The following is a 24,649-nucleotide window of genomic DNA, read 5'->3' on the forward strand; positions in this document are numbered from 1 at the left end:
CCCAACAGACAAGGGTCTGCTTCCCATAGGTCCTTCCCCTGGGAGCCCAACCCACTACCACTCTAATCAGGATGCCCCAGTGGGGAGGGGGCAGATCCCTGCAGGACCCGTTGTTATGCTCACTGAGTGGACACCTAGACCAACACTGGGGGGGTTGGGAGGCTGGGAGCATGGAGTTTCCCAGTCAAGCTCTAGGGGGGAGGGGATGGCGGCAGACAGAACTACCTGGAAATCGCGTGTGTTCTGGAGTGGTGACACAGTGTGAGGGAAGTTAGTGTCATCTTGGGGTGCTTTGGGGTCTGCAGGGAAACTGCCTGATTGGCCTAAGGTGGGGGGAATGCCTCCCCAAAGTTTCAGGCCAGGGGAATGTGGGAGATTTGCAAGTCCTTCAGCCAAATAGCGGGAAGCAATTAGGTTGGGAGCAAGAAGAGAGTTCCCGGTGAGCAGCGTGGTGGAGGTGGAAGAAATCATTATTGCGAGGGACTAGTTTGCTGTGGGTGAGGGGTTCAGGGGTTGTCCCAGAGTTCTTTGAGGGGTCCACGGAGAGGGGAGGGAGTGATCGGGATCGCCGAGGAGAGGGGCGGTGGGGTGTTGGGCCGGCGGGGAGGGGTGGTCCGCGTCTAGGGGCGGAGCCGCCGCTGGGTGGGGCGCCAGCCCGCCGCCCTCTCCCCGCTCCCCGGCGGCGGCGGGCGGGGACCGAGGCCAGCGGGACGCCGGCGCCCGCGGCCGGCCCACAGCGAGGGTAGAGGGCGGCGGTGAGTAGGCGGCGGCCGGCGGGGCCGGGCCACGCGGGCGGCGGCTGCTCGGGCAGGTCCGGGCAGGGCCGGGCGGGCAGCAGGCAGCCGAGCCGGGACCCCGCGCCGGAGCCCAAGCGAGGACACCGAGGCCGCGGCCCCGCCTCCTCCCCGCCCCCCGCCCGCCGCCCGCGGGTCGCGCCCGGAGCTCCGAGAGGCGCCGGGCAGGGAAGCGACAGAGCCACAGCCGCAGCCGGAAACCGGCCCGAGCTGAGCCTGAGGGTGAAACCCGGTCCCGGCGGCGCCCGGAGCCGGACCCGAGCCCGCGCTCATGGCGGGGCCGCGGGGCGCGCTGCTGGCCTGGTGCCGCCGCCAGTGCGAGGGCTACCGCGGCGTGGACATCCGCGACCTGAGCAGCTCCTTCCGGGACGGCCTGGCCTTCTGCGCCATCCTGCACCGGCACCGGCCCGACCTGCTGTGAGTGCCGGGAGGGCGGGCGGCCGGGGCGCAGGGCGGCGCGGGCTCGAGCTAGGGACCCCCGCCCCCCTTAATGACGCGGAGCCCGGGCGGTGGCTGGCGCCGCCCCCGGAGACGGAGGCGGCGACCCTCCGGCTGGCCCCCAACGCCTCGCAGGACACTGAGACCCTCCGACCCAGGGCTTCCCCTCCCCCACTTGGCCTCTCTGACCCCGCCCACTGGGACACTGAACCAGCCCCCCGTGCTGGTCCCTCTGCCTTGGCCCTGGCCCCGCCCACAGGGCACTGATTTCCGTCAGAGGAACACAGAGGCCTTGACTCAAGGGGCACCGAGCCCTTCTCGGGGACTCTGGGCCTTTCTTATACTAAACTCTGAAACAGGCGCATTGAGCAGCCTCCTCCCCGTGAGACACTGAGGCCTGTTTCCTCTGTGGGGCCCCCTTGGTCTGAATCCGTCTCTGATTCCCCTATGGGATCTTGTCTCCAGGGCACTAGCACAGGAGGAGACCCGTGGTTAGCAGAGGTCCGATGAATGGATGTAACCCCCTCCAACTCCATTAGGACCGAGACCTGCCTCCCCAGGTGTGCCCCACAGCCCTGCTGACCACAGTGGGGCAGGGCTACTTGAGTGAAGACTCCTAGGATCCAACTGACACCCCTAATGGGCTGCTCCAGGGTGTGAAATGGCCTCTTCTTCACCCCAGCTGCCCAGTGAGGTTCCATGGGAAAATTTATTCAGACCCCAGAGCAGTTGACTTGAGGTTTCTATCTCGACTTTCTCCTTGGGCCCTGGAACCTCTTACATTCATTCATTCATTCACTCATTCATTCACTCATTCATTCATTCATTCACTCATTCATTCATTCATTCATAAAACACTGAGTTAAGTTTGTCTGGCATCCACAATTCCTTGTACTTCCTGTCTCATCTGCAAATCGAGGATAAGTGTCACGGTCCTGGCCTGTCTTGCTTACAGTCCCCTGGACAGGGCTCCGTGAGCCTGGCAGATTCTGCAGTCTTTGTGTGTCTTTTCCACCTCCAGACCTGCACCCCCCAAGGACAGCACCTGGGAGGCTTTGATGAAGGAGGGAAGAAAGGAAGGCAAGGATTCGATGGTGTAGATGCACTTAGTTGCTCTGTACCATGTGGTACAATGTCTGGGGGTGGTGGGGTAGGCCCTAGAGTGGGCCCTGGTGGAGAGGGTTTTGGCGGATGTGCACACAGAAGCGGATGAGATGAGTTGAAGGTGTAGGTGGGCTGCTGCCTGCTTTGAGGCATGTGACACGAGGTCGGGGGCTCAGGAGCCGGGGCTTGAAGGATCGAGAAGGGCACCCAAATTGGACCCATGCCTTAGAGCAGAGGGGTCTTCTGCTTTGGCTGGGAGGCAGGCGGTGAGGCAGGGTCAGGGCCAGTGTGTGAAAGGACTTGGGTGTCAAGCTAAAGCTGCGTGACCGCCCTGAGCCTGCCAGCACAAAGTGCAGGCTGCTTGGTTTGCGGTCAGCTCCTCCATGTGCTGAGTGTGCAGCCGTGGGAAAGTCACTGGATACCTCCAGGCAGCAGTTTCCTCATCTGTAAAGTGGGGTTGATAATAAGACCCACGTCACTGGATTGTTGTGGGCATAAAATGAGATCGTGAACATTCAATTGACATTAATTATTATAAGTAGTGTTATTAGGCAGTAGGGGAGGATGAAAGTGTCTTATTCCTGCATTTATTCCCCAAGTGTCTGCAGAGTGGTACTCTGTGCTGGACATTGTACCTGCTAATGAAAATAGCAACCAACCAACCAAGAGACAAACCCCACACAGTCTCCCACAGCCTCTGGGGGTAACAGAGGTATAAATAGTGCTGATAACTCCATGTGGGAAGTGCTGTATCAGATGGCTAGGCTGGGAAGGCCTCTCAGACATCACATAGTCATAGGAGACAGCAGGAGGCAGGTCAGGGCCGAGGGAAGGGTGTTCTGGGCAGAGGGGACCGCCTGAGTGGTCATAGACATAGGCAGCGCTATTGGAGTCCATAGTACATGGCAGGGAGGGCCAGATGTGGCTGGGCCAGAGTGCTTAGGATCTCCTGCTGGCTAAGGGGGGTGGATGGGGTCATGGGGAGTCATGTGGGTTTTAAGCAGGGGAGGGATGTAGCTAGAGTTGGTGTGGAGTGGAGGCCAGCTTCCCTCCTGAAAAGAGATCCAGGATCAGGTCCAGGCAGGCCAGCATCTGGGCTGCCAGCCCATTGTACAGGAGAAAAACTGAGGCCCAGGTCCTACGTAAGGCATAGAGAGGACCTCAGCAATGGGTAGGGGAGGACCTCCCTGAAAATAGGGGTGACGTAGGTGTGAGGGTAAGAATCATCTTCGAAAGGGGTTCAGGCCCCTGGAGCTGTGGGCCGGTTCATTCTCCCTCCCCCGTCCAAGCATCTTTAAGCTCCCTTGAGGTCAGAGACCATGTGGGTTTCATTTTTGTATTCCTCATCTCCCCCAGAGCCAAATAGAACTTCCCAGGCCTTTGAAGACTCTCAGAAAATATCTGTTCCCGAAGTCCAGATGTTGATTCAGGATGAAGCTAGGGGAGGGGGAAGAAGCTGGAGGAAAAAAATCGAAGTATCTTGGGGACCTTTACAGTTTTCACATTGTTTCCAGCATTTATTCATTCAGTAAACATTTATGGAGTGCCTACTAAGTACAGGGAACTGTAGGGTGCTGGGTTCACAGGGAGAACAAAATGTGACCCCAGCCTTCTAGGAACACTACTGGGGAGACTGAAATAAACTCCCAGACAAGTTGCTTTTGTCTCATTCGTGCTCAGAACAAGCTTTTGTTGGAGGCTGAGCTGGTTTCACAGTGTCCCAGAGGTTTAGAGAGGTTATGTAGCTTGCTCAGAGTCACACTTCTAGGCAGTGGCAAAGCAAGGGGAGGAGTCAGGGACCCAGCTAAGGGGAGAAGGAAGCGTCTCGCCAGAGGTGACAACAGGGGCTGAACTCATACACAGTCCCCTCCCCATCTCCCTCCTCAGTCCACCCAGCCTTGGAGCACCTCCTGGGGTTTGCAAGCTGCCGTTTCCTGCCTTGGTCCAGGGTTCGCTGTACCATGGACTCTGCCTGGTGAAGTTAGGGGTCAGGAGGGCAGGAGAGGCTCTTTTGTGTCTGTGAGGCTTGCCTCTACCAAACCCAGACTCGACCAGTCCTCCCCACCAGCCTGGAAGTTGGTACGAGTGCTTTCCCCAGTTTGCAGATGGGAAAATGAAGGCCGGCAAGGACTGCTGACTGCCCAAGGCCCCACAGCCTCGCCCGGAAGAGCAGAAGTGCCTGGGACCCAGACTTTGGAGGCTGGTGCTGCCTGCTCCGGCCTCTGGGCCCACGACTCGGGCAGTCAGGCTGCAGTTTTCAGCCATAGAAGGACAAGGCTTCCACTGGGTGCACCCAGGAGGCTGCTGAGCAAGATGGCCGGGCCTCCTCTGCTGGTTTCGCCACTCCAGCAGCCGGAGCGGGGAGGTGGGGAGGGGGATAAATAAAGCCAGGGTCCCCCAGGAGGCCCTACCACTTCTCACCTGTCCCAGCTTAGAAACTGGGAAACCCTTCACTGCTCCCCCAGGGACAGTGCCCCCAGGAATGGCCCAGCAGGGTGGGTCAGCCATTCAGTGCCAGCAGCTCTGGAGAGTATAAGCTTTCTAGTCTAGTTCAGACTTGTTCTATTCCTGGCCCCATTAAAACAACATTCCTTTTCAGGCTGGGTTAGGGATTTGGCAAGTTGGTGTGGCTTCTCCAGGTTTGTAATATGCAGTGAAAGGACCAGAAATGTGGATTCCCAGGGCTAGGTGGCCTCCCCACCACCCGCTGGGCCTCAGTGTCCCTGTCTGTAAAATGGGGTAAATACCTGCCAAGTAGAGTTGAAAATAGAGTAAATTTAAGACAGAAGCTCAGCCCAGTGCCCGGCATGGGGTCAGCAATCCATGGATATCCCTGCTACCAGCATTGGTCCTGGTCTTAGTTTTGTCTTTGCCACTGAGTCAGGACTTGGCTTCCTGGGGATAATCTTAAAGATCAGACTTCAGCTCCGCCCCTTCTGAGTGATTTCCAGCCTCTGCTTGGAGGCCTCCTGAGGCCATGAGCTCATCCTCTGCCCTACCTGGCAGCCCCGACTCTGTCAGATGTGCTTGTTGCCTCAGTTTCCTCCTGAGTCCACAGAGCCTTCCCCCAGCCCTGCTGAGGCCCAGGTGGGCTGGGATGAGGTCACCTCCATTGGTCACTCCACACCCCTGCCCCAGCCTTCCTCAGTGCTCCTCCTCCCCTTTGCTTCTTGCAGAGATTTTGACTCACTTTCCAAGGACAATGTCTTCGAGAATAACCGTTTGGTAAGTCCCCCAGACAGACAGAAGCCCAGGAGGCTGTGTGTGTTGAGGGTGGGGTGGGAGGATGGAGATCTTGCAGGCCAGGGCTTGTGGGCCAGCTCCCAGATGAGCTGCCCTGCACTGGGGCCCTGGTTGCTCCTCTCCCTGTCCACCTGCTTCCCTCTGGCTCACTTGTGTCTGGAGCACAGGCCTTCCCCTTCTCTAGGTCATAGTGTAAGGCCAGAGCTGGGGGGAGCCTACAGTTGCCCCTGCCCTGATCCCCCTCATCCTACTGAGGGAAGCTGGGTCTAAGTGGAGAGGGGCCCACTGACCCTGCCTCCTCTTCCTCTTCCTGCTGTGGCTGCTTCTGCACACCTCCCAACTTTCCCCAACCCCTGCACCTGCTCCCATCCCCACCCCTTACCTGCCTCTGCCCCAGACCTTCCCTCACTCTCATACCTGTTCCTACCCCAGGCCTTTGAAGTGGCCGAGAAGGAGCTGGGGATCCCTGCCCTCCTGGACCCCAATGACATGGTCTCCATGAGTGTCCCCGACTGCCTCAGTATCATGACCTACGTGTCCCAGTATTACAACCACTTTGCTAGCCCCGGTCAAGGTGAGAGGGGTGCACCCTCTGGGGAGGCTGGCCTGGGGGTGGGGCTGGGGATATGTCCTATTGTTTTCTGAGCTACAAACAGGCGCCAGGAGGCAGCCCATCATTCATTCACTATATCATTCATTCACTTGCTGAAATATTTATTGAGTAAAATAACACTGTGCTGGGCCCTTGGGGTACAGTTTTGACTGAGATCACTGTGCTCCTGGAGCTCACAGCCTTGTCCGGAAGACACAACAAATACGTAACAGCAAATAACATCAGAGGAGACAGAGCAGGGCAAGGTCATCCGCTGCCTGGGAGTTCACCTCTCTGGCACCCACCCTCACTTCCTGTTTGCAGACACTTCCCTGGAGTTTTTCCTCTGGTGGGGAAGTGATCCTGTAGGGCTGTTGTGCACTGTGTTCCCAACAGTGACCTTCAAGACCTGAGAACACAGAGGAAATGGGTTCAGAGAGGGGAATCTAGGAGCTCAAGATCACACAGCAGGAAAACATAATCTGAATCCAGATGTCCTGACTCCTGCGCTGTGTCACTGCTGTCACAGGTTGTGTGGGTGGTGGGCACCTTGCCCGTCCCCTGTCCCATGTCAGTCCTTTCTCCTGCCTCTGCTCTCTGTGCAGGACAGTCTCAGCCCATCTCTTTAAAAAAGTATTCTTTGAAATCAGGATTGTTATTTTCTTACTAAAACATGCTTACTGTAGAAAATTTGGAACATAGAAAAAGCATAAAAACTTCAAAATTAAAATAATCTACTCCCTCCCCCAGATAATACTAGGGATTAATGTTATAACAACCAATAACATGATGTGTATTTTACCAAAAGTCAAGATAAAAGTATTTCTCCACTGCCAAGTCTTTGGTGAGAGGCAGTGTGGACTCAGCATTTTGGCTCTGCCCTTTGCTGTCTGGGTGAGAGTGGGCCACATGGTCACCTCTTGTCCTGGTGAGAGCAACAGTGCCCACCTCACAGGGTTGATGGGAGTAAATGAGGAAATGTGAACCTGTGTCTGGCCCTAATTTAAGACTCAAGGTTACCATTATTATTACTTTTTTTAAAGCCCCCTTTTTGAGGGGAGGGAGGTAATTAGGTTTATTTATTTATTTAAATGGAGGTGCTGGGGATTGAACCCAGGACCTTGTGCATGCTAAGCATGTGCTCTACAACTAAGCCATACCCTCCCCGCATTATTACTTTTTTATTCCATTGGTTAGAGTTTTAGCTTGCTCACCTAGAATCACAATTCAGTCTTACCTTCTGGAAGGTTCCATGTTGCCAAACTCCAGTCTTTCTTTACTAAGCTCTTCTCTGGAAGGCCACTTTCCGGGGACCTGCCAGGTGGGTAGGTCAGGGAAGACCCTCAGTAATACTGTTGGTGGTGCCCGCTCCGTTTCTGGGTCCTCACTGAACACCCTGGGGGTGCAGGTGCCCTGGTGGCCCAGTTCCCTGCACTGTGCCCTGAGAGCACCCCCCGGGCCTACGGGGAATTCTTGTTCCTAAAGGCACAGTTTGTGTTTTTTGTACAACTTGGCCCCTAAATACAAACCATTTTTATCCCACCTGCTGCTCAACCAGAGGAGACAGCGTGGTGTTCCAACGCTGGAGGCAAAGCTGGCTGTTAGACGCCTCCAGATGGTCCTGTTCTGTATTTTCTGGGCCCACTTAGCCTGGCAGGAAGGAAGCTGCCCGTCCGTTCACATACTGGGCACTGCTGGTTCTGGGACTGGGCTGGTGCCTTGCTGTTCACACTGCCCTGTGTGGTGGGGGCCTCTGTCCCACTTTGCGGAGGCTCAGAGAGGTTAGGTGGCTTGCCCTTGGCGCTGAGCTCAGAGGTGGAGGCGTCCCCTGGCCTGTGTGAAGTGGGAGCCTGTTCCCACTGCATCGGGGGGCCTGCCCACAAGTGGTGGCAGTGGAGCTCAAATCTCAGGCCAGGTTGGGCCTCCTGGGACTCCAGGGCTTCCAGATGCCTGAGTCTCTTTCCTGTCTTTTGGTAGCTGGTGTCTCACCCGCTAGAAAGGGCCTGGCATCGTCCTCCCCACCATCTGAAGGGCCCACCCCGACGGAACCAGGAGACAGGGCTCAGGTAGGCAGAGGCTGGGGGTGGGAGGGCGAGGTGGGGGTATGACTGCCATAGCAGTATCAGAGGACATTCTCGGCCCCTTCCCACTGGCTTCAGAAGCAGAGTCTCAGAGGCCAGGGCAGGGGCAGGGGATCGCAGGCCTGGGAAGGGGCACAGAGCATCCATGGACTGACTTTCCCTCAAGGGACTGACAGGACTTAAATGTACAACACAGCAGACACTCCCCTTGAGGGCCTGTGAGAAAGAGCTTTTAACTTCCTGGTGTGATTCTGTTTAATCCTCTCAACAACACTGGGAGGTTGGTATTATGTGTCCTGATGTACAAATGAGGAAACTGCGGCTCAGAGAGGTTTGTTCATTTGTCCAAAGTCTCTTAGCTGGGAGGTAGAGGCCACACTGTCAGTCTCCTGCTCCAAGATGCTTAGGGGGTGACACCAGCCTTTCACATCTGGACTGCACTTCACTGTGTTTCAAGGGCTTTCCCCAGCTGCTCCCATCTGCTCCTATCTGCTCCTTGCTGGCGGAGCTCTTCAGGGACAGGGAGCTGGCCCAGGGTGGGAGCCCAGTGAGGGTGTGCAGGACTGAGACAGGCAGGGGTAGGGTTCTGTTTGGCAGGTGGGAACCCAAAGCCTAGAGTTGAAAGCAACTCGCTCAAGGTCACGGTGCTTAGAAGCTGAGAAGCTGGGATTTAAATCTCCTTGGCTCTAGTTGGGGAAACGGAGAAGGCAGACAAGGTGGGCCTAAGAGGACAGTCAACTGTCAGGGAAAGCCCACCTACCGGGTTGGAGAGGGGCAGGAGCAGCTCACGGGAAGGGATTCTACATCCAGGAGCTGCCTTTCTGGCAGGGAAGTCCCCAGAAACTGGAAGTCAGGATTTTTATGTTTCCACTCTGACTCAGTGACCTTGAACAAGTCTTTCCCCCTTTCTGGGCTTCAGTTACCTCATCTACAAAACAGTGATAGCCTCCCACCCTCTGCCCCTCCGGGACTCTGATGGAGTCAGTCAGCACTGTGCACCCTTGAGGGGACGGCCCCCATTAGAGTGGGGAACCAGGGGAGTGTTCTGGGACAGGATGGTTGGTGACCCTGCCCTGCCCCCAGTCTGCCCACGTCCTTCTCTGCAGGGCGAGGAGCGCTCCTCGGGCAGCCTGTCGGAGCAAGGCTGCCTGTCGGACGCCCAGCAGCACGTGCGCGGCCTGCCAGCAGCATGTGCACCTGGTGCAGCGCTACCTGGCTGACGGCAAGCTGTACCACCGGCACTGCTTCCGGTGAGTGGCTGGGGAGCCTGGGAGCGGGGAGCATCCATGGATTCAGCACCACGTGTGCCCGACCTCTTGCCAGGCTCTTCATGCCGAAGCATCTTGCTTATCCCCATTTTCCTGATGAACAGACTAAGGCTGAGTGAGAGGAGAAGTCCTGCTAGTCACATAATGAGAGAAATGGGGCCAGAGCTCTTTGAGACTAAGTACCTAATGGTGCTGAAGGAGCAGAATGTGCTTTAAAAACAATTGGAGAAAGAAAAGATTAAAAAAAAAATCTCAGTAATAACTTGCTTTCAGTGTGTGGCCCCCAGGGGAAGCCAGGTTTAAAACAAATGGAGTAAGAGGCAGGGAAAATATAAGTAGCTTATTAGAGAATGTATGAAACATTTTACGTGTGATTAAAAACAACATCAGCAAAGCAATTGAATACTCGAGGGAAACCGGTGACTGAGAGTTACAGCGAGTATTCAGTTGTGGTTTAGTTGTGGGTGCGTGTGTGTGTGTGTGTGTGTAGTGGCTGGACCTGGAAACCCAGGGACCTGACTGCAGAACTGAGGTGTCAGGGGGGAAAATTCTTGAGAAAGGGAACCATTGCATCAACCCAGTCACGTCTGGCCACAGGGCAACGTTTTAGAAACTTTTTATGGTGACCCCCCCCAGTAAGAAATGTTTGACAGTGTGACCAGCTGTGCTTGCATCCCTGAAATGAAACTTGTGTAAATAGATGTACAACTGGAATTAGAGTTTCAGAAAACAAGTGTGAGACACTCTGATGTATTTATTTTATTCTATTTCAGTAAAAAACAAAACAAAAAACCTGGTTGGTTGAAAACCACTAAACTGATTTCCTGAGCCACTAATGAGTGGCGGCCCGCACAGTGGAGGGAACCTCCAGGTTCGGGGGGAAGCCTTTGCTTCCTCTTGCAGCAGAAACTGAAGTCGTGTTTCACAATTTGTGTTGCTGACTTCCCGGGGTTTTATTGTTCTATGATTCTGACATTTACTGTTTTCCTTTTCCGATGGGAAGTCCTGGGCACTGAGACAGGGTCCAGGCTGAAGGTTGGGAGTAGGGGAGGGAGAGCCTTGGCTGTGGCAGGAGGGGTATCCAGCACCCTGGACTGGGTTGCCTGGTTAAGTTGACCTCCCCACCCCACCCCTTTCTCCTTGGCAGGTGTCGACGGTGCTCCAGCACCCTGCTCCCTGGAGCGTACAAGAATGGGCCAGAGGAGGGCACCTTTGTGTGTGCAGAGCACTGCGCTAGGCTGGGCCCAGGTGGGCGGTCGGTGGTCAGGCCCGGACCCCCCCAACAGCCAAAGCAGCAGCATCTTCCAGAAGAAGCCAAGGATGTGGAGGGAGGCGGCCCCGGCCCTAGTGTGGCTGCAGGGGCTGAGGTGGACCTGCCCAAGGCCAGCCCTGAAACCCGGCCCCAGATCCCCACCAAGCCTCGTGTTCCTGGCAAACCACAAGAGCTGGCCAACCCCCCGGCCAGCCGCCCCACACCTGCTCCCAGGAAGGCCTCCGAGAGCACAGCCCCGACGCCCCCTACGCCCCGGCCCCGGTCAAGTCTGCAGCATGAGAACCTGGTGGAGCAGGGAGGCAGCGGCGGCCTGGTGAACGGTGAGCCACAGTCCAGCTGGGGCTGGGAGCTCGTGGAGTGTGTCTGGCATTTAATCTTGCGTGTGCACTGCTGGTATTCGTGGGGTCACACCATCTGTTTGTGCTTATGTGTGCTGTGTATGTGCAGGGGATGACTGTGGTGCTGAGGTTATGAATTGGTGCAGCAAATAGTTACTGAGTCCTCTTTGTGCATGCCCTGTTCTCCATGCTGGGGGCACACGGACCCCAGCTCTGGACCGCCCCGTTTTGTGTGTGCTGGGGTGTTTGTGTTTTTTGTGTTTGTCTTGTATGCTTCAGTTTTGGGGTGTGTAGTGGGTGCATGCTGTGTGTGCCTGTGTCCCGAGTGAGTGTCTCTGGGACTTGGTGTGTCCACACTCAGGTGACCTCCCCTCCCTCACCCAGCTCATGTGCTTGTCCATGTGTGGATGTCAGGCAAGGAAAAGTCGGGGCAGGGGACAGGGGAGGGTGTGTCCCTGGTCAGATGGGCCCCTGGGGCGCTCTCCAGGCTAGCCTGAACTGCAGCGAAGACCCTGCCCCGCCTCCTCATTGCAAGACCTTCCCATATGACCTCCCTGGGCTTCCATGAGCTCATGGAAGCGAGGTTCCTTGTCACCTGAGATGGGCCGGGCAGCTCTTATCCGTGGGGACCTGGGGGAGGGAGACTCCCAGGGTCTACCTCTGGGATTTTTCAGTTCTGTTCAGTTCAGTTCTCATGGAGGCCCTGTTCCTGAGCTGCGCGCTGGGGATGGAGATACCGTTCAGACCTCTTTGTGCCTTTGAGGTGCTGCCAGCCTCGAGGGAGAGACAGATGCGGGCACAGGGATTTCAGTAGAATGTAGAAGTCTGTTAAGAAGGGGGAAGCAGAGACTATTGTGGGATTCACAGAGGATACTTGGGAGGCCGAGGCTTCCAGGAGGATGTGACACTGGGGTTGAGTTGAGACGGTATTTCCTGTCCACTGTGGGGAAGTGTTAGAGGGCACCTGGGTTCCCCCTTCTTAACTGAAATTCAGATGGGTCTCCAGGTGTCCTGGCCTTTCCCCTTTGACCTTCTCTACCTTTCACCTTCGGTGCTTATCTCGTCTCCCTGAGGCCTGGGCCGAGGAGGTATGAGGGTCCAGGTGAGGTTGCCATGGCCCCGTGGAGTCCAGGGCCCACCAGGTGTGAAGATAGGGCACTCCTTGGTGAGGCCGGCACTTTGGCCTGCTCCGGGTGCCCTACTCTGCTGCTCATGAAGGCCTGTCTCACTCTCGTTTCCCATCTAGGGAGGCTGCATGAACCCCCCGTCCCCAAGCCCAGAGGGACGCCCAAGCTGTCAGAGAGGTATGCTGGCCCCTGAGGGGCTTTCAGGGCCCTGTTTGGGGCCTGGATGGGTAACAAGGCCCTGTGACCCACCAGCACAGCCTCTCAAGAATGGGCAGAGCTCACCCGCACCCCCCAGCAGGAGCCTGTGCCTGTATCCCCTTTCCCTGTGGCTCCTCTGGGGTCCCCTTTCCTGTGGGCAGCAGTGCCTGTTAGAGATGGCTGCCTCTGGGGTCCCTTCACCTCTCCAAGCCTCTGCTGCCTCTGTAATGTGGGGGGCCTAGGCCTCGCTGCCAGAGGTGTGAGAATCAGCAGCAGAGTACAGAAAGACCCAGAAAAGCACAGCTGTGCACCTGGCTCAGCTCCTCCACCCCCGGGACCTTGCGTCACAGGCGAGGACATCTCTTCCCAGCTGTTCTTTGGGAGCCGTGCTTCCCCTGTATGGTCCATGAGAGAGGGGGGCAGAGATGGAGAGACAGACAGAAAGAGAGAGGATCCCCAGGTCTCTTCAGCTTTGGTACCAGACTGGCCCCATGGGGCTGGGGTGGGAGAGAAGGGCACGGTGTCTCGTCCACCCCGTTTGAGGACTCAGGACTGTCCTGTGGAGAGGATGCGGCTGTCCTTGCCTCCTAATGATTTCTGCCTCTTCCTGCCTCCGTCCAGGTCGCCAGCCCCCAGGAAGGACCCCCCGTGGATCACGCTGGTGCAGGCAGAGCCAAAGAAGAAGCCAGCTCCCCCACCCCCGAGCAGCAGTCCTGGGCCGCCGCCAGGCCGGGACAGCAGGCAGGTGGAGAACGGAGGTGTGGACGAGGTGGCCACACGGGGCTCAGAGGCGGCTGGCCCTGGAGCCCAAACCCTACAACCCCTTTGAGGAGGAGGAGGAAGAGCCCTCAGCTGCACCCAGTGTGGCCACCGGCCCTGCCCTGGCTCACCCGGAGTCCACACCCAAGTCCCTGCACCCCTGGTATGGCATCACCCCGACCAGCAGCCCAAAGACAAAGAAGCGCCCGGCCCCCCGAGCACCCAGTGCGTCCCCCCTCGGTGAGTGCCTTTCCTGGAAGCTCTCCAACAGTTGGGACTCTGGGGTTGGGCATCTGATCAGCCCAGGGCCGAGGAAGGGCCTGTGGTTTAGAGGGATCCGCTCCAGGCCAGGTGCCATATGTGTCCTCAACTAATCCTACAGCAAACCTGTGAGGTGGGTATCATACCCCATTTGACAGGTGAGGCAACTGAGGCACAGAAAGGGTGATTTGCCCAAAGCCTCACAGCGATTAAGCAGTGGAGGCAGAATTTGAACCCAGGGTCCAGACTCCAGGCTCTTAACTTTCCATAACCCACCTCACAGGACTATTGTGAGAATTAAATGTGTTATCCACTGAAGTGCTCAGCACAGTATCGGGTCTCGGGAGGCATGCGGCAAGAGTTAGCTCCAAACTGGCCCATGTAGTCATTATCCTGCAGTCACCAGGCAGCTCGGGCTCTGACCTGGATGCATGACATGGCACTAGTGACTTTGAGCACTTCCTCCTCTGTGTCTGTCTTCAGTCTCCCCATCTGGAAAATGGGGGTGATGGGCCAGCTGCAGGGCGCTGTGTCTCCCTCCGCCCAGCACTTCCTCTCACCATCTTGCAGTCTCCTTGGGCCCTGTGCCTGGTCACCTTCTACCACAGCTGGGGTCCGGCTGCCTCCAAGACCTCTGGGGGAGCCCCTCAGACAGTGGGGTTGACAGCATGTGGGAGGTGACCAGAGGCAGGAGCTCAGGTGGTCCAGGCTCCCTGCTCGGGCCCCTGCTGGCACCCTGGGACCCTCCCGCTGAGTGTGCTTGGCCCAGTGGAGGTGGTGGGCGAGCGAGGGATGCAGCCGATGGGATGAGCTCTTGAGTCAGACACAGCTGGGTCCAGTCCCAGCCCTTGTCTTCTCTGAGTCTGTTGCCTCATTTGGAAAGTGCAGATGATACCTTGACACATGGTTTATCCATCATCTGCCTGAGGATGACGGTGGCACAGGGCAGTGCCTGGCCGCGAGCTGGCCACTGCGAGGGTTGCCCACTCCTCCCTCTCAGGTCGGAGGCAGAGGAGAGGGCAGACAGAAGCGAGGCTTTTTGCCTTTTCAGTTTGGCTTTGCTTTGGGTCAGACTGGACGTGGGAGGGGAAGTGGAGGCCGCAGCCATGCCGGATGAGGAAAGAAACCCAGGGCTATGGACATGTCCCGAGGTGGCCCATCAGAGCCTGAGGAACGTGGGATAAATTTGGATGATTTGTCTGCCAGTGACCTTGGTCCTACCATGTACTTGCTGTTCTCTGGGCTTTTGCTTTTCTGAATGTGGAGGATGTGGGTTTCCAGGGCCACCTGCAGCTCTGTCGAGAGTAGAGCACATTAGGCGAGGCTGGAAGCCCTGCCCCTGCCCCTCACATGGCACCCACTCACACGTTCATTTCCGCAGCTCTCCACGCCTCCCGCCTGTCACACTCGGAGCCACCCTCAGCCACCCCGTCGCCAGCCCTCAGCGTGGAGAGCCTGTCGTCCGAGGGCTCCAGCCAGCCCCCCAGTGGGGAGCTTCTAGAGCCACCAGTTGTGCCCAAGAGCTCCTCAGAGCCTGCTGTCCATGCCCCTGGCACCCCTGGGACCTCTGCCAGCCTCTCCACCAACTCCTCCCTGTCTTCCTCTGGGGAGCTGGTGCAACCCAGCGTGGACCGGACACCTCAAGCCAGCCCTGGCCTTGCCCCCAGTACTGGGGGCAGCCCAGGTCCCCTGCCAGTCAAGCCCTGCAGGGGCGCTGCCCCCACCCCTCTCCTGCTGGTTGGAGACAAGAGCCCTGCACCTTCCCCTGGAACCTTGTCCCCGCAGCTCCAGGTAAAGGTGAGTGCCTTACCCTTGTTCAAAGCTGCTGTCCTGTCCAGTGGATGTGGGCCTGGTCTCAGGGCAGGAGTGTCCAGGGCCTTCCATCTTTGCTGGCCCTAGCTTCTTGGGTGACCTTGGCTGTGGCCAGCTACCCGTTCCCCACTCCATTCACTGAGGTCCAGCTCCGTCTCTCTATCCTGCCATCCATTGGCCAGACCTCCTATCCATCTGTTCCCCTGTCTACCTGTCTGGCCCTCCGCGTATTGAGGCCCTAGCTATTATTTACCTGCTGTGTCCAGGCACTTGCCCGTTCGGGGAGTGTCCACCAGCCACTGTTCATCACACATCCTTCTGTCCACCCTTCCATTCACTGAGGCCCTGTGTGTGCCAGACCCTGGCAGGATGGCATTGAGACCCTGTCCTTGCCCTTTAGGAACTCACGTTCTGCTCAGAGAGAGAGGCCCAGCTGAGTTCTACAAGGTCCCCTGGGGTAGAGCACAGAGAGGAGGGGATGACTACCTTCTCGGGGTCATTTTCCTTCTCCAGAGACCTCAGTCTCCCCTCCTGTAGAACGGGGCAGTTGGTGTTCATTGAGTGCCTCCTGTGCGCACTGGGCTGGCCTGGGCTCCGGAGGTGATGTGGCTGTGGTGGTCCCTGCCCCTCAGCTGCTCACAGTCAGGTCGGGGTGGGCTACTGAAATGACTACACTGCTATGTGCAGAGTTTGTAGTGAGGGGTGGTCAGCCCTCCATAGGAAGTGGAGTGATTTACTGAGTGCTTGTTGTGTGCAGCTCCTGGGCTGCAGACAGACCCTGCTCTGGGCTCCCCTCTCCAGGCCCCCTCCCAGGCTCGCCCCGGGCTCCGTCTCCTCTCTGGGCTGAGTAGGCACGTGGAGGGTCTGCTGGGCACCCATCCCTGGGAGCTCATTTTCCAGATGACCTTTGTGGGCTGGGGGAGCACTTGTTTCTCAGTCCCACCTCAAGAATAGGGCATCACAGGGGTCAGGATATTCTTCTGGGCACCTGGTTCACAAGGGGACCTCTCCTGCAGCCGTGGCCTCTTTGTGCCACTAGGTTCTGATCCTCCACCCTCTGTGCCCTGCAGCCCTCTGAGGGCCCAAGACTCGTCCAGCCCCAGGTGGAGGGTGGCAGGACAGCTCACGTGGGCTGGCTGTGGTCCTGGTCTGACCGACCTGACAGAGGATGAGTCTGCGGAGGGGCCTGAGCTGTTGGCCCAGCCTCCACTTGTGTTCCTCTTGAAGGTTATTTAGCCTCCCCTGGCCCAGGCCACAGCCTCCTGTCCAGGTCGGCCACCCACCTGCTGTGTGACTTGGAGAAGGCCCCATCCCTTCTCTGGTTCTCTCTGCTCTGAGGAGTCCCAGGGTTCCTTGGTGTGGGAGGTGGGGGAGGGAGTGGATTTTGGATGCCTCTCCCCTCCCCCCTACAGGCAGCTCCCTTTAAACATCTGTCTCCTGTCCTGGGGTCTGTGAAAGGTTGGTTTGAAGGAGTTCTGTGGCTGAGAAAAGGCTGAGAACCCTTGAGGGGCTGGAGGCCTTCGGGCTGTTTGGCCCTGCTGGGCCCCTCTGGGTGTAATTGAGCAGGGTGGGGGCAGACCTCACATGGGCTTCCTTCTTGGGGTGCCCCAACCCTAATCCCAGGATTCAGAGAGAATCCCAGAGGCAGCGGGGCAGGAGACAGGGGCCTTGGGCAGGTCTGTCTCCCTATGGTGCCTGGATTCTGGCCTGGCACTTTCCTTGCTTCAGATCCCAGAACACCTTCCAACCTGCAAGAATCTCTCCCAGGGCTGGCACAGGTGAGGTGAGCAGGGCTCCTCCCTCCTCCCCGCAGTTGTTGGAGAGCTGGGTGATCACTCCTGGGAGGACTCCATGGCCTCAGGTGATGCCTTTGTTTCCGATGAGCTGGGACAAGTGGTTGGAAAATGTTGGCACTGCCTGTGTGGCAGGCGGGGCCTGTCCCAGGGCTGGGCCTGCCCGGCTGTGCTGGCCTCAAAGAGGACAGGGATCTCCCTAGGGGGCAGCAGAGGATGTGAGTCTTTCCTGGGCAGGGCAGGAGCTACCTTCCTCCTCCCTCTTCCGGCTAGTGGAAGGAGGGATCCCTGCTTTTGCACTTCCTGGCTGGGCGGCCCTACGCAAGGGGCTTCACCCCTCTGAGCCCTGGAATCCCTGCTGGGAAAAGGGAGATTGTGAGGCCTGAATGAGCTACTACAGCTCTGTCTGACCCTAAACTCCATGTCCTGACCACTGCCCCCAGCCCCACCCTGAAACAGTCTCATCCCAGCTTGGGCCCCTGGGAGGAGCGTGACCTTGAGCGATTTACTTAACCTCTCTGAACTTGAGTTTACACAGCGGTGAAGTGGGCTTCACACTACCCACTTTATGAAGTGGTTGTGAGGCTCGAACAGTATCTGGTGTAGAAAAGTATCTGGTGCAGCAGGTGCACAAGGGAGGCGCTGGGAAATGGACGTGTTTGTTGGATGGCTGAGTGCCTCAGAGACCAGATGCTGGGAGGTTCCCTCTCTGCCCGGACCCTCCTTCCCCGGGGACAGGTCTGCTTGCCGTAGTCCCAGGTGATCAGGCTGCCAGGGTCTTCCTGCCCCCAGCCCCGACTTACCTTCTGTCATGTCTTCCTGCCTTTAGTCTTCCTGTAAGGAGAATCCTTTTAACCGGAAGGCATCACCCACAGCGTCCCCAACCATAAAGAAGGCCACCAAGGGCTCGAAGCCAGCGAGACCGCCTGCCCCAGGACACGGCTTCCCACTCATCAAACGCAAGGTACGGCTGGGAACCCCGGACACCTGGCTGCCTGAGCCTGGGCCTCCTCCCTTGGCCGACTCAGGCTTCCCATGGGACTCTGTGACAGGATGGGCTGTCTGGGCAGCTACCCTCAGGTGCTGGAGGAAGGAGATGCTTGTGAGGCCCAGCTGGGAGATGTAACTTGCAGCCAGGGGGATTTTGAGCAGATCAGCTGCTCTCAGCCGAAAGCAACGGGTGATGCATTTAGCTTGTTACTAATAATAGTTCAAGGATCAAAGTGTTCACATGACATACTTCTACTTAACCGGCTTAGAGTATTCTCAATTTCTCTCTCTAATAGGGTCATTCTCTTACTTTGTCATATCTTTTCTGAAGTGGCAGAAGAGGGGGAGGAAGTTGCCACAAGAGGCAGGAAGTTGTGTCTCTGGGTGTGCCTGCTGGCACTAGGACCAAGCCCTATCTCTGCACCCACCCCTCCCCACACTGGGATCTTGGTATCTGGCCACACGGGTGTGGGACAGAGCTGGGGCCTGGGCCTGTGGTGGCCAGTGCTGGCTGGAGAGAAGAGGCAAGCTTCTGGCAGCAGGCACGTGGGAGGGCAGGCTGTGTCCTTCAGGTGACTTGGTGCTGTCGGGCAGGTCCAGGCCGACCAGTACATCCCCGAGGAGGACATCCACGGAGAGATGGACACCATCGAGCGCCAGCTGGATGCCCTGGAACACCGTGGGGTCATGCTGGAGGAGAAGCTGCGTGGGGGAGTGAACGGTGTGGGAGCTGTAGGGGGCCTGTGGGTGGGACTTAGATGGGTGGGGGGAGCCTCTCTCCCTGTGTAGGAGCCGCCATGGTTCCTTTGAAGGGAGAAACTGCCTCCAGCCCTGGTCTCAGTGGGCATCTGGCTTCCAGAGGGCCGTGAGGATGACTTGCTGGTGGACTGGTTCAAGCTCATCCACGAGAAGCATCTGCTGGTCCGGCGGGAGTCCGAGCTCATCTATGTGTGAGTCCTTCCTCCCCTTGGCCCCTGGCTCCCCTCCCCAGAATCTTTGGAGCTTAGGACTGACTGAGAATCTGCACCTTCTTCCCTCATCGCGAGAGCTCAGGGCAGGCGATTTGGGCAGACCTAATAACTGCCTTATTCTCATGCTCTAGCTTCAAGCAGCAGAACCTGGAGCAGCGCCAGGCCGATGTGGAGTATGAGCTCCGGTGCCTCCTCAACAAGCCAGGTGAGTGCGGTCACACCCACACCCCTGACACCCGCCCTGGGGCCCGGTGACATGGAAGAGTGGGCCAGGTTCTTCCCCTGCGGGCTGGGAAGTGGGCAGACAGGGCCCTGATGGGGGTGCGCAGGCAGGCTCTGGGAACAGGCCAGAGGACAGGGCCAGGAGGTGCTGTCTGGGTTCTAACAGGTGATAAATAGGCTCGAACCATGACAGGAGAGGGAACAGCATGGCTAGTGTGAGGGTATGATGTGTGGTGTGGGATGACAGGCCTGCTGGGAGCACCACGCCCAGGAGCAGACTGGCCTGTTTGGGCCACGGACTCTCTGAGATGTGTGGCTGGGCAGCACCCCAGCGGGGAGGGGTCAGGCTCCAGGGCCCAGGGCTGCCCCGATGATCGAGGGAGGGCAGGTGCTTCTCCAGGGGCAGCTCTGAGCTCATGGCCATTAGGCCAGAGGACAGCAGGACTGCTGGTGGGAGGAGGAGTGGTAGAAAGGCCCCCACAGTGTGGCTCAGAGTAACTCTGGAAGGGAGGGATGGGATGTGCTCAGAATGGGGGGGGGGAGCAGCAGGAGGGCCTGGGTGGGGAGTCAGACAGTCCTGGGTCTTGCCGCTAACTTGCTAGGTGACCTGGGGCAGCTTTCTTAGCCCCTCTGAACTTCATGTGTAAGACAGGGATGAAGGGTACCCACCTCATAGGGTATTCTTAGGCCCAGGAGACAGTGGATGTGGAAAGGCTCTGTGCCCTCTGAGGGGCTGATGGCTGATAGTTATTATGTGGCTGAATTGGGGTCTGGGACCAGGATGTGGAGTGAGCCGACAGACAGCTGGAGTAGGGAGTGTCCAGCGGCGGAAGACAAGGCCTTTGACCACTTCCTGTGGCCCAGGTAGTAGGCATTCACGTTCCCATCTGACAGATGAGGAAATGGAGAGCCAGCGAGGCTGAGAGTCTTGCCCATTGGTGACAGAGCTGGGCTTCTATACACGTTTCTGACCTGGGCCTGTCCCTGCACATAGCCTCTCCTGCCTGCTGAGACAGTGGCCTTGATTTTCTACTGAGTGGGGAGCTTGGGAGGCTGGATGAGACCCAGAGGCAGGAGTGTCCCTAGGGAGGTCACAGAATGTCCCAGCCCAGCCCTACCATCTATGAGTCACTCCCATCTCCATAGGCTGGGGCATGGCTGTCACTCAGAGGGAGCCGCAGCGACACCTTGTGGCCAGGGTGTGCGCAGCACCTCTGTACCCCAGGCCAGCCTGGTCCTGGGCTTTTTGTGTTGCTTCTCCAGCCCTCTGTGTGGTGGACTGGAGTTTGTCATCCTGTCCCAGATGCTGCCTTTGGAGGGTGAGATGGTTTATAAGGCCCCAGGTGGGCTGGAGACCCACAGGTCACCATAAGGGCTGTAGCTTGGGGGTGTCAGGCTGCCTGGGTTCTACCCTTGCTGTGTTTTATTTATTATTATTTTAAAATTTTATTTATTTATTTTTATTGCAGTACAGTCAATTACAATATGTCAATTTCTGGTGTACAGCACAATGTCCCAGTCATGCATATACATACATATATTCATTTTCATATTTACTCTTGCTGTGTGATTCTGGTCAAGGACTTAACTTCCTCAAGCCTCAGTTTTCCCACATGTAGGTTGGGACGTAACTTACCCAGGCCCTAGATTTGGGAAGTAGCAAAGTAGGATGTGAACTGAGGTGGTGACGCTGAAACCCATGTCATCCCCAGAATTCTGCTGGGCCAACTGCTCCAGAGTTTGGGCAAATTGAGGCGGTAGGGGGCTGGGTCATGGCTCAGGGGTCTCAGGATGCTTATTTTGAGATGAGGCGGCCTGTGGTGGCAGATGTTGGAGGGAAGGTCAAGTGTGGGCATCCATTCCTGGGGAGTCTGTGGGCTGGGTGAGAGGATTACCAAGCTGCAGGTGCCGGGCCTTGGAGGGTGGTCCTATGGGATGGCTCGGGCTCTTGAGGGTTCTTGAGAGGAGGCTGGAGGGGCAGCAAGTGTATGAGACATCAGGAACACCTCCTGGCTAGGCTTCCTGTCCACAGGGTCCCCTCTAGTCTGCCTTCCTTCATGGCATTATATGAATGCCCCAGTATGCCACTTGGGTCATGTTGTTTCTCCTGCATGAGGACCCCTGGGTTTCCCTGTTATCTCCCACCCTGCCCCACTCTGGCCAGCCCACCATTGGAGGCTCTCAGCAGGCCCAGCCTGAATCCTGCCTCCCCCAAGAAACCACCTAGTGAGCATTTGTTGAATGAATGAATGAACATAAGCAGGAAACTCTTTGGCACTTGCTGGTCTCCGTTAGAACACGTGTGTGCCGGCCTTCCCAGAGCTCCCTTGCAGAGTTTTTTCGGTAGGCAGGCTGGGATCCTTGATCTCTTCTACGACAGCCTTCATTTCTCCTTACAATCCCCACCCATCTGGGGCCTCCTCCCTGTCCCCGTGGTGTCTAGTGTAGGGCTGGTCCTGGCCACCCTTAGCCCTTAGGTGTTGGTTCCTTGCTTCCTGGAACTCATGTCCCCCAACTCTCCCCTTGGGCAGAAAAGGATTGGACAGAGGAGGACCGGGGCCGAGAGAAGGTGCTGATGCAGGAGCTCGTGACCCTCATCGAGCAGCGCAACGCCATCGTCAACTGCCTAGATGAGGACCGGCAGAGGTGACATGATCGGGGGAGGGGTTCCCCAGGGCTGCCTTTGGGGCAGAGTCCAGAGCAGGCAGGCCAGCTCTGCCCTCACTGCCAGCCGTCCCAGTGTGCCCTTGCTCACCCTGTGTGGACTCCATGTCTGGAGGGGACTGAGAGATGATCTGGTCCTTCCTCCTGTGGGACACTCAGCTTCCCTTTCTCACCTCAGGGAGGAAGAGGAAGATAAGATGTTAGAAGCCATGATCAAGAAGAAAGGTGAGGCCCCTCCTGGGGCCCTGGCCCACTTAACTCCTGGAGGGTGGGGGGCAGTTTGAACAAAGGGTTGGAGCGGGTGCTACAGGGACAGTGTGTGCAAACTCCTAGCCTCTGTTTTGCCGCGAAGGCCAGGTGTAGGAAGGCCAGCCAGCCTACAGCCAGGAGGGTGGGTGTGGGATGCCCTGGTACCCAAGGGGAGGATGGCGGCATATGGGAGCATTTTCCCAGGGTGCATCTACCTTACACCCTGCATTCCTCCTTGAGATCTACAGCTGGCTTAGGAGGGGTCTGTGGGCTCAAAGAGCAATCCCTCCTGCAGATAAGATACTGCCTAAAATGGTTAAAAGAGCCCTGGACTGAGAGGCAGGAGATCTGGGCCTAATCTTGGTTCCACCAGTGACTCATGTTGTGGCCTGTGGTTAAGTCTAGGCTCCAGCTAGACTGGATTCCAGTCCCAGCTTTGGTGCTTCCCAGATGGATGGTTTTGAGCCGGCCACCTCACCCCTTTATGCTTCCTCTCCTCATCTGCAGACCTGGGTGACAGAGGCACCCACCTCCCGGGCGTGTGCTGAGGATGACTCAGATAACGCATAGAAAGCCCTTAGCCCGGGGCCTGACACCTCCAAAGAGCTAGGATGGTGTTAGTCCATTTCAAAACCCACATTTTCCTCAACTGTAATAAGTTGGGGCTGGGACGGATGATTTTCTGAGGTTTTCTCCAGCTCTGACTGTCAGCGTCTGTGTTGTAATGCGCAGAGCTGTGGGCACCAGCCTGGGGGAACTGAACCTTTTAAAGATGGACGTACGCCAGGCTGGGGGGCTCCCATGTTGCTTTCATGTGTGCTCGTCTCCCAATCCTGCCTAAACACTGGGGAGGGTATGTCGCATTTTAGACACGAAGAACCAGAGGCTCAGAAGGGTGCAGGGACGTGCCCATGGTTCCAGGCAAGGTAGTGGCGGAGGTGGGCCAGCACTCCTGGCCATTGCCCCCACCCCCGGCCTGCCCTGATGGACTCCTGTATCCCTTTTGCAGAGTTCCAGAAAGAGGTTGAACCCGAGGGCAAGAAGAAGGGCAAGTTCAAGACCATGAAGGTGCTGAAGCTGCTGGGAAACAAGCGGGACCCCAAGAGCAAGTCCCCTGGGGACAAGAGCTGACAGCGTGCCGCCAGCTGGGGGCCCCACCCCTCCTGGCTTGGCCCTGGGCTGTGCTCTGCTGGGAGCACCCCGCTGCCTTCAGGATCAGCTGAGAGGAAAGATGACTTAAGGGAAGGGGGCTTCTTGGTGACAGCCTCTCCCTCCTCAGGGTCCTCTGCCTGGTCTGGGCCAAAGAGTTTTCTTCCCTCTCCTCTGAGCCCCAGGTGGCTTCAGTTGCGCCCAGCCTGGTTCTGATGACTCCCGATGCTGTGACCGTCCCCAGGAGCAAGCCGGATCCGGGTCCGGGTCTGGGTTTGGGTCTGGGAGCGGCAGCCGCTGAGCACACCCGCCCCTCGTCCCGCTCAGCCTCTGCCGAGCCGGGCAGCTCCTTGGACCCTCTTCTCTCTGTGCCGCACCCAGATGGGAGCCTTACCTGTCAGAGTCTTTGGGTCTGTCTTTTGGGCCGATGGTAGCCCTCCGGCTTGGGTGTCTTGCCTCATGGGCTCTCCCCTCTCTGCAGGCCGGCGAGCAGGGCTCGGCTGCACTGGCTTCTTTCCGCCCTGGTCCTGGTTCTGAAACTTCCTTTCAGTGCGGGCGGCCCTGACTCTGTTTCTCCTCACTCAGGAGCTCTATTTATGAAGTCTCTTAATTAAGTTGGAGGTAGTTACTGTGTCCTCAGATGCGAATGGGCCTGATGGACAAATCCCTTTCTCTGTTCCTGGAAGTTCTAGGAGGTTCTTCCCTCATCTCCCCTTGTTCTGCAGGAAATCTCACTTCCCAGGACGTGGGGGCCGTGCTGGGGTGGGTGGGTACCTGGATGCTGAGTCCCCCAGGATGGGCCTTGGGGAGTTCTGATCCCTGACCCTCAGCCAGATCAGCAGCAGGGGTGTGCTGCCCGTAGGTGCTAATCCTGGTCCTGTACCACACGGTAGCCTGGCCCTCCTGTCCGCCCTTCCCCGCCACCTCAGGGCTGGGGCATGGTGCACCCACTCTGGGTGGTCACTGCTAGCGTGTCTCCTCATGTTCGTCTGTTGTCCGTTCTCTCCCACCGAAGGACTGATGGCTGCTCACTCCTTGGGATGGCTGTGGGAGAGGAGCCGCGGATGGGGACCACCACCGTACCCCCGGGAATGTGCCCAGCAGCTCTTGGTCAAAGCACTGTTGCTCTAAGCTATGTCTGGGGTGTGTCTAGGGCCCCTTGCCCTCAGCACACCTCTTGGGGAAAGATCGCACTGTATTAACTTGAGAGGGTTTTCCTCACTGACAATAAACAGAGACCACCTCTAGTTGCTGGTGTCCTGCAGCCTTGGGGCGCCTTCCCCTCGCCAGGTCTGCTGTCTTCCCCGCCTTGGCCGCGCCTCG

The 24,649-nt window shown here is 57.6% G+C and overlaps 1 protein-coding gene across 1 annotated transcript; it reads left to right on the forward strand.

Annotated features, from left to right (window-relative positions):
- The first annotated feature begins 712 nt into the window (after window positions 1-712).
- Window positions 713-24,573, forward strand: MICALL1 (MICAL like 1). The gene is given in 18 exon segments (XM_032492212.1): window positions 713-1,211; window positions 5,513-5,561; window positions 6,012-6,153; window positions 8,149-8,237; window positions 9,359-9,397; window positions 9,399-9,502; window positions 10,668-11,113; window positions 12,378-12,435; window positions 13,078-13,249; window positions 13,251-13,455; window positions 14,858-15,273; window positions 17,911-18,045; window positions 18,666-18,792; window positions 18,931-19,021; window positions 19,174-19,247; window positions 21,796-21,910; window positions 22,107-22,153; window positions 23,187-24,573. Coding segments are annotated over 18 exon segments (2,577 nt in total). The 5' UTR covers window positions 713-1,065; the 3' UTR covers window positions 23,309-24,573.
- The last annotated feature ends 76 nt before the right edge of the window (window positions 24,574-24,649 follow it).

This window comes from Camelus ferus, chromosome 12 (assembly GCF_009834535.1).
Source record: "Camelus ferus isolate YT-003-E chromosome 12, BCGSAC_Cfer_1.0, whole genome shotgun sequence".
In the NCBI taxonomy this organism is placed as follows: Eukaryota; Metazoa; Chordata; class Mammalia; order Artiodactyla; family Camelidae; genus Camelus; species Camelus ferus.